This window comes from Vicugna pacos, chromosome 27, assembly GCF_048564905.1.
Source record: "Vicugna pacos chromosome 27, VicPac4, whole genome shotgun sequence".
In the NCBI taxonomy this organism is placed as follows: Eukaryota; Metazoa; Chordata; class Mammalia; order Artiodactyla; family Camelidae; genus Vicugna; species Vicugna pacos.
The window spans coordinates 6363864-6372501 of record NC_133013.1 but is presented as its reverse complement, the minus strand read 5'-3'; the positions used below and the strand labels follow the sequence as shown (position 1 = coordinate 6372501).

Genomic DNA, 8638 nt, shown 5'->3' with positions numbered 1-8638 from the left:
TTTATTTTATTTTTATTTTTTTGGTTATGAAGTTTATTTCTTTGTAAATATTTTATTTACTTGTTTATTTTTAACACCTTTATTGTGGTATGGCGCCTGTACAGTAGAGTACAGAAAGTACATATTTCAAGTGTACAATTTGATGAATTTTCATAGATGTATACACCTGTGAAACCACTACACAATCAAGATAGCTAACATTTCCATCATTCTTCAAGAAGTACAAATTTCGAATTCCCAATGATACCTTCTTTTTCTTTAGAGTTTAGTAATTGTACTATAATTTGTCTTGGTCATGACCACTCTGGTTTGATGGTCTCTGTCATATGCAGTTGCAAATCTTTAAAATTTGGGGGGGATTATTTTCTTGAATTGTAGTTTTTAATATTTGCTTTGTTCTCATTAGTTTCCTTTTTCAGGAGCTCCATTCACCCGTATGTTGGACCTTCTTTCATTCTCTTCAGCATATGCTACTTCCTTACAAATCTTCTTACTTCTTTTATTTATGAATTAATCTTTTATTTTCCTTTTTACCTTTTATCTCTCAGGTTATTAGCAATCATATTTATTCACTCTTGTACTTCTTCCAGTTTAGCCTTTATTTCTGAAATCTTTTTAGTCTTTTGTTATTTCACATTTATGCCCATGATCCATTTTTAGTTATTTTTTGTATAAAGTGTGAGGTTGAGCTTGGAGTTCACATTTTTTCTTATAGCTATCCAACACCATACTGCTCCAACATTACGTACTGAAAAGACTATCTCTTTCTGCATTGAATTGTTTGTACATCTGTCTCAAAAATCAGCTTGGACATATGTTTTTGGGTCTATTCTGATTTTTCTATTCAGTTCCACTGTTCAGTGTGTTTATTCCTCTTCCCTAACCATAATATCTTGATTGCTGTATCTCTAAAGTAAGTTTCAATATTGAGTATAATGATTGCACCCACTTTATCCTTCTTTTTCAAGATGATTTTAGCTATTCTAGGGCCTGTGCCTTTTCACACAAATCTAAAAATAAGTTTGTGTCTAAAAAAAGCTTTGCTGGGATTTGGTAGGAATTTCACTATACCTACAGGGAATTTCAGGAAGAAATGACATTTTACTATGTTGTGTCTTCTAATCCAGGAATGCAGTGTGCCTGTCCATTTGTTTAGGTCTTTTATGACTTCATCATTGTGATTCTTAATTTTTTTTTTTGATCAACTTGTTTGGGCCATAGTGCCCAGATATTTGATAAAAATTATTTTGGATGTTTCTTTGAAGGTATTTTTTGAAAGATAATAACATTTAATTCAGTGGGCTTTGAGTAAAACAGATTGCCCTCCATAAGACAGGTGGGCCACATCCAATCAGTTGAAGGTCTTACTGGAACAAAGACTGACCCCCTGGAACAAGATGGAATTCTGCAAACTGAACAGTCTTCCATGTTTAGGGCAATGCCTTGCATGTAGTATCACTCATAAGATATTTGTAGGATAGATGGGTGAAGTCAGGAACAAAAATATAAATTTAAGAAAGCTGTATCAATATCAAACAAAAGAAAGTTACTGTACTGTAACAATACAAAAATACAAACTATACAGAAGATACAAACTTAACTATAGCTCTCCTTCTAGTAAGGCACTATTCTGAGCACTGTAGGAAACCCAAAGAAATACTCAGTATGAAGTCTCTCCTCAAGTTTATCATACTGTATTTCTGAAAGCAGGTTAGTTCAACTTCCCCTAGGCTGGCCTGGAGCATGGCTTCCAGACACTGTGTCCCCTCTGCCAGCATCTGTACCCTGCTAAGACTAACAGTCTACCAGTGCTGTTAAAGCTGACCCTGCCTCCTATTTCTCTTTGGTCTGGCATTTGGGTTCTAACCTAACTTCACCTTCTGGTTTCAGACCATGTGCATTTCACTTACCTCTTGGTCTTTTCTGACCCAACTTGTTCTGCTGCTACAGGCCAGGCTAAGCTGAACCTAACAGGAGTGATTTCATATGGGATATCGTCACGATCGTAGAATAATAATGGGTATTTAGTATGTGCTGTAGGCTAATGCTGTTCTAAGTACTCTAGATAAATGGAATCATTTAATCCTCACAAGGAGCTTCTAAGAGGTCCTCATTACCTTCAGTAGAAAGTGATGGAGCTGTGGTTTGAACTGAGGCAGTATGACAACCGAATTCCTGAAGGCATCAATGCCCGAGCTATTCTGCTGGCCAGCCTGCCTTTTAGATGTGGGAAAAGAACTCAAGGAGACAGTTTGCTTAGGTGATGTAGTGGTCATTCCTGCTAAGAATGACCCACTAATGTCCAGAAGCTAAAAAAGCAAAGGCCAGTGTTTTGCTGGAACAGAGGGCTGGGGAAACATGTCGGTGAGAGCAGAGAGAGAGGTTGGGTCTGCTGGATGGTCTGGGCTGTCACTGAGCATGCAGCTTACTTGTACAAGAAAGGCCAACATATCTCCTGAGAATTATGTCCCAGCAATGTGCTGCTGCTGTGAAAAGTGGGGCCAGTCATGTAACTGACACTAAAGATTAGTGAGTCCTTATATATAAAATAAACAAGTTTATACTGTAGAGCACAGGGAACTATATTCAATATCTGGTAGTAACACATGGTGGAAAAGAATATGAAAACAAATATATGTATATTCGTGTATGACTGAAGCATTATGCTGTACACCAGAAACTGACACAACATTGTAAACTGACTGTACTTCAATAAAAACATATATACGTGAAAAAAAAGATTAGTAAGTCCTGATGTTTAGTTTCCCAGAGACTTCCCATTCATGTGAGCAAAGTGTTTGACTTTTGCTTCGTGCTTAAAAAAGAAAAAACAAAAGCTATTCAAGGAGTTCTGGTTGAAGGTGACTCTCATACTTCAAAACCAAATGATAAATTTGACTCCATTATTTTCTGCTCAGCTGATGGATGAGAATTCTCCAATCTCACGTGGCTTGACTCATAATTTTGATACATTTTCCCTGAAGGCAAAACATTTCTCTCCTGCATAATTTTGTTTGAGTCAGTGTGTGCAAATAAGAACAACTGCTTCTTCTAATGAAATCATTACAATCTATGTTTCTAATAACCTGACCTAACAGTGCTCGTTGAGTTAATTTAAGTGGAACTGATTTCTTAGCCTCATTGCCTTTCCTGAGTAATCCAGCATCCTTTACTTCTCTGGGGCTGCTCACAAAATTCTAGTCAGTAGCTCAAAAGGATTAAAAAGTTACTTTTAGCACAGAGTTTAGGATAGAGAATTCAATTGAATAAATATTAATTAAATACAATAATCTACTAACGACTATGCCAGGTACCTTAAAGGATTGCAAGCACCTATGAAACAGTGTTCCTCTCTCCTACAGTTTTGATGGGAACATAGTTTGGTGCAGCCACTATGGAGAACAGTATGGAGTTTCCTTAAAAAGCTAAAAATAGACTTACTCTATGATCCAGCAATCCCACTCCTGGGCATAGATCTGGAGGAAAGCCTAATTCAAAAAGACACATTCACCCCAATGTTCATAAAAGCACTGTTACAACAGTCAAGACATGGAAGCAACCTAAGTGTCCATTGACAGATGAATGGATAAAGAAGATGCATACCAATACATATATACATGCACACATATACACAATAGAATACTACTCAGCCATAAAAAAACAATAAAATAATGCCATGTGCAGCAACATGGATGGACCTGGAGATCATCACACTAAGTGAAGTAAGCCAGAAAGGGAAAGAAAAATATCATATGATATCACATATCATGGCATCCTAAAAAAAGGACACAAATGAACTTACTTACAAAACAGAGACAGGCTCACAGACACAGAAAACAAACTTATGGTTATGGCGGGGGAGGAAGGGGGTGGGAAGGGATAAATTGGGAGTTCGAGATTTGCAGATATTAACTACTATACATAAAAGAGATATACAACAAGGTCCCACAACTATATTCAATATCAAAAATATGAAAACAGATATATGTATGTATATGTACAGCTGAAACATTATGCTGTACACCAGAAACTGACACATTGTAAACTGACCATATGTCAATTAAAAACAAAAGAGCAATGGTCTCAGTCTATTAGTCTCATCTGATCTAGGGAGAAGAACAGGTTGCTATAAGGTGGTTCCAGGGGTCTCCAGGGATTTCCCAAAGCACTAGGACATGTATTATTACAGTCTTTTGGAAGAGAAAAACACCAAGGAGCACAGAAGGTCAAAGTTGCCAGCCCCTTCCCTCCTTCTTTCCTTCCTCCCTCCCTCCTTCCTTCCTTCCTTCCATTATGTTCAGGAAACTGGCTCACTTTAATTATTTACTGCATTGAAGACAACAGAATTTTAAAATTCTCCAACATACAGAATTGATTTTTAAAAGATCAAAGTAATTTTAATTTCTGGATCAGTCTCTCCCTCAGCCCCCAAATCACATTTCACCTAGGAGGTAGACCTACATCAAAATCAAAATCTACCTACACCAAAATCCCCTACTGTGCTGCCTGGGGGCCCTTTATCCAGTTCATTTATAAATAGAAAGAACTGATTCCCGTATATTTTGGAAGCATATCTGATACATAAACGGGCGTTCATGGGAGGTTTCCAGTATTTGGTGACTCTTCCCATGGTGTGCCAACTGGCAGCCCCTATATTCTTGGTTCATGTTTAATTCATCACTGACACCTCCCGTCCACCTTTCAAATCCATCCAATGCAGGGTATCTTCACCATCTCCACCTTAATCCACAACACTGTCCCCTCTGCCCGAGATGACAGCCACAGCATCTGATCTCTCTACCTTCTCTTGGGCAGCCTTTAACATGTTTTCTGTATTGTGGTCAGAATGCTCTTTCCAAAGCTCCTTATTATTCATTTTTTTGGCGCTGTGTGGAATTCTCCGAGACACTGAACTCATTTGCAAATGGCCTTAGAGCAATTATCCACAAGCAGCCAGTCTCCCCACCAGACTGGAAGTTCTCTGAGTTCAGGAAGTCTGGCTGCTTCTGTTCACCATCACCTCTCAGGATCTGGCATTCAGTGGGTGTTTACTCTATTTTTTGAATTCTACATAATGTCAATAAACTCTGCATAATTTCTTATTTGTTATGCTTGTCTTCTGCTTTTCACCTGGTACCTGGAAGGCAAGGGGCTGACTTGTTCACTAATGTTCTCTAAGAGCTTAGAAGGGTGCCCTGGTGATTGGAGAGCCTTCTGTGTCCTTTTGTCGGAGGAATGAAGAAATGCATGACTGAGTGAGAACTGAGCTTCCTGGCAGTCCAGGATCTTGTTTGGTATAGTTCCAAGCCCTTAAAAAGTGCTGCCCTGTAAATTTCTAGATAGAGAATGCGTCCAGGGCATTTGAATTTGTAGTCCAGTACCTCCAACGATGCTGGCCAGAGGCTCAGCCACATTATAGATAAGAACTGGAGGAAAGAAGACAGCATTCTGAGGTCAGCTACTACATCTACAGTATTCTCCACCTCCTGTTCATCTCTGGGCCATCCTGTTAAATTGGAAAATAAATCCTATCCCTGCGAAGGTGCTGGTTGATAAAGGCTTGAGCTACTGCCCCTTCAAGAGGAATTTGCATTTTAATAGAGGCTCATCAGCCCCAAAGGAATCAGTATCTGTAAAGATGAGATTTCAAGCACCAGCAACTGAAATATTTGGGGGCGAGACTCCCCAGTGTTTCTGATCCAGCCCCAGCAGGGGATTCCCTCTGTTCCCTCTGGCAGCTGTGTTAAGATGGACCCACCATTTCCCATTATTATTACAAGGAATGTTGCATTTTTATGCCTGACCTCTTCAGACTGCCTGAAACTGGTGGGTCTCTCATAGATCAACACAACCCTTTTCAACACCAGCAATCTTAAAGCTGTCACATCAACAGGGCCACAAGGTAAATTACGACAATCAAAACTTCCAAGCTTTCTTGGCACCCTAAAGAAGCAAACAGTCAGCTATTTAAAACTCAAAAGGGAGTCAAGATGATTTCCTAGGTCCTTAATGATACTGTTCATTTACATTCGTTTTGTGCAATTTTTCAGCCCAAACTTTTTACTTGTATGAAAAATCCTGCAAAGGAAAGGTGGGCAAGAGACTTCGGTTTGTGAGCTGATAATCTTTTCAACGCTGAGTCCTCCAGGGCCGAGTTCTCAGCGGGGGCTTGAGAAATTCTGGAACTGCAGAAAAGCAGCATCTTGGATCTCGAGATTCCGCATTCGAGAGAGGCTCCTGCCCGCCACACTTGGGACCGGCTCTGGGAATCACCTCCTCTCCGCCCCCGCCCCCACAGTCGGGCGCTCTCCTGGATCCCCGCCGCCGCGACGCGCGCCCCACTCCCGGGCTGGCCCAGGGCGGTCCGGGGCTCGGCCCCTGCGGCTCCCAAGCCCCGTCGCGCCTCGGGCCGAGGGCCCCGCCTGCTGCCGCCCGCGCCCTTGACGCGCCTGCGGCCCCCACGCCCCTCCCCCGCGGGGGGCGCGTGCGCCCAGGCCTGGCCCGGGGCACCGCACCTGCGCCCGCCTGCCCCCGCCCCTCTCGGGTCCCGGCCCGGCGCGCGGCGGCGGGGCTCGCGCCCGGGGACAGCGGCGGCTCGCCCCCGGCAGCGGCAGCGGCGACGGCGGCTCGCGCCCGCGCTCGGGCCGGGGAGCGCGCGGGGCGGGCGGGAGAGGGCGCAGCGCGGCGCGGCCGGCCGGCGGGCGGGCGGGCGGCCCTGCGGAGCGGCGGCGGCGGCGGCATGGGCGCGGGCCCCGGAGGGGGCTGCGGGCGCCCGGCTCCCCGCCCGGCCCGGCCGGCTCCCGGCGCGCGGCCGCCGCAGCGCGCGGGGAGGCCGTCCCTGCAGCCGGCGCAACTTGCCTCGGACCCTCGGTGAGGAGAGGCGGCGGCGGCGCGCGCCGGGGCCGGGCGGGACCGGGGCGAGGCGTGCGGGCGCCGTCCCCGGGCGCGATGCCTCTGGCCGGCGGTCCCCGCGCGCCGCGCCCCGCCGTGCCGCCCCGCAGCCTGTCCCGCCTGCGCGAGTGCCCGGGCCGCTCCCGCATCGTGCTGGCGCTCGGGGCCACGCAGATGGCGCTCGGATGCCTCATCGTGGCCGTCAGCTTCGCCGCGCTGGCGCTCACCACCTCGGCCCGCGTCCGCCACTCCTGCCCCTTCTGGGCCGGCTTCTCGGTGAGTGTCTGTGGCCGGGCGCGCACGGGACTGCGGGAGGGGCGCCGGCCAACGGCCCCGCGGGCGCCGAGTTCGGGACGGACTCCGCACGGGGCTGCCGGAGCCCGGGGTGCAGTTCACAACTCGGGGCGAGATAACTCGGGGGACCCGACTCACCGCTCGCCGCTCTGGAAGAATTGGTCTCCCTTTCCCACTGCGCTGGTCCCCGGAGTTACTTCTTTTCGAGGGAACGGAAACCAGGCGCCCGTCCTCCACGAACCCGCGACCGCCCGAGGGGCCGCGGGGGGAGGGTGGGCGGGAGGTGTGTGTCGGGCCGCAGGGTCGGCGCCTGGGCCCTCGGGTGCTCTGAGACCCTGGGGATGGGGACCCACCCGGCGGGCTCGGGGCGGACCTAACCGGTCCCGGGGCCCCGACCCCTCAGCGTAGGACGGATGCGCACTTGGTGCGGGCTGCGGCTCCGCGCGCGCCTGGCTTTCGCGGCGGCCCTGGCTGGTGACTGAGGTCCCAGGCGCGTCCCGTCGGGTTGTGGGTCAGCCCTGGCGGCGGGAACCGCCGGCCCCCGCGTCGGCCGCTACTCACCTCAGCGTCGGGGACCTCGAGGGTCCCGCGTCCGGCGGGAACGTGCTCAGTGGGCGGCGTCGGAGGGTGTGTTTAATGAGCTTCCCAACCACGAGGGTGACCGGTTTTCAGGCTGTTGACCCCCAAATTGGAGAAGCCAGTGACCAACAGACCTCCACAGGAGCAAAGCCACCAGGAAATCCTATTACAGCAAATGGTTGTCTCCAAGAGTTATTTTTTTTTTCGCATTTTATAGCCTTTTGATGAAAGTTGCTTTTTCTATATTAAAGAATGGACACGTGGAAACAGGAAAAATACATGCAGAGCAGATATTTCTCATTCTTAGAACTCTTGGCGTCTGTAACTACATGTGGTTCATGGGGCTGGAGTGCATCTGATAGGTTTAAATTGTAAACCCAGAATGGTTTTATTTCATCTCCAGAAATCCCGACTGAGCCTTTGTAATGAATGTTTGCTATTTGTTCTTGAGTTTGGAGATTTAAAAATTCTGTCCAGCTTTCCTTTTTGTTGTTGTTGTTGTCATTTTGCAATGGTCTTTTGTTCTTGAAGTTCATTGCATGGCTTTTAAAATGAGATCCAAGCAGAACTGACTCTGTGACACCCTGATCGGTACAGGTGTGGTCGTTCATCCTAATGGGGGTATTAATTTTAAGAGCTCATTTCAGACCAAGGTTGAGTCTGGGAGAGCTGATTAGGAACAACAGACGTGAGGAGGTTGGAAGCGAGAGCCCAGTAGCCGTGATTCAAATGGGCCACTATATATAGTCATTACACATCTGTTGCTCAATTTTTAGCATTATTTAGTATGCATTGTTTTCATGGTGTCTGTCTAGTGGGCCCTGAGTGTATGTCTGTTGGAACCAGCCTACAGGTGGCAGACTGGTAACTCAGC

At 46.9% G+C, this 8638-nt stretch overlaps 1 protein-coding gene across 2 annotated transcripts in view; it reads left to right on the top strand.

Moving 5' to 3' along the window:
• Positions 1-6948: 6948 nt before the first annotated feature.
• ENTREP2 (endosomal transmembrane epsin interactor 2) overlaps positions 6949-8638 on the top strand; it is a 275220-nt gene continuing 273530 nt past the window's right edge. For both annotated transcript variants that reach the window (XM_072950670.1, XM_072950669.1), the window contains exon 1: positions 6949-7167. In XM_072950670.1, coding sequence (XP_072806771.1) covers positions 6949-7167 — 219 coding nt within the window. The remainder of the gene's footprint in view (positions 7168-8638) is intronic.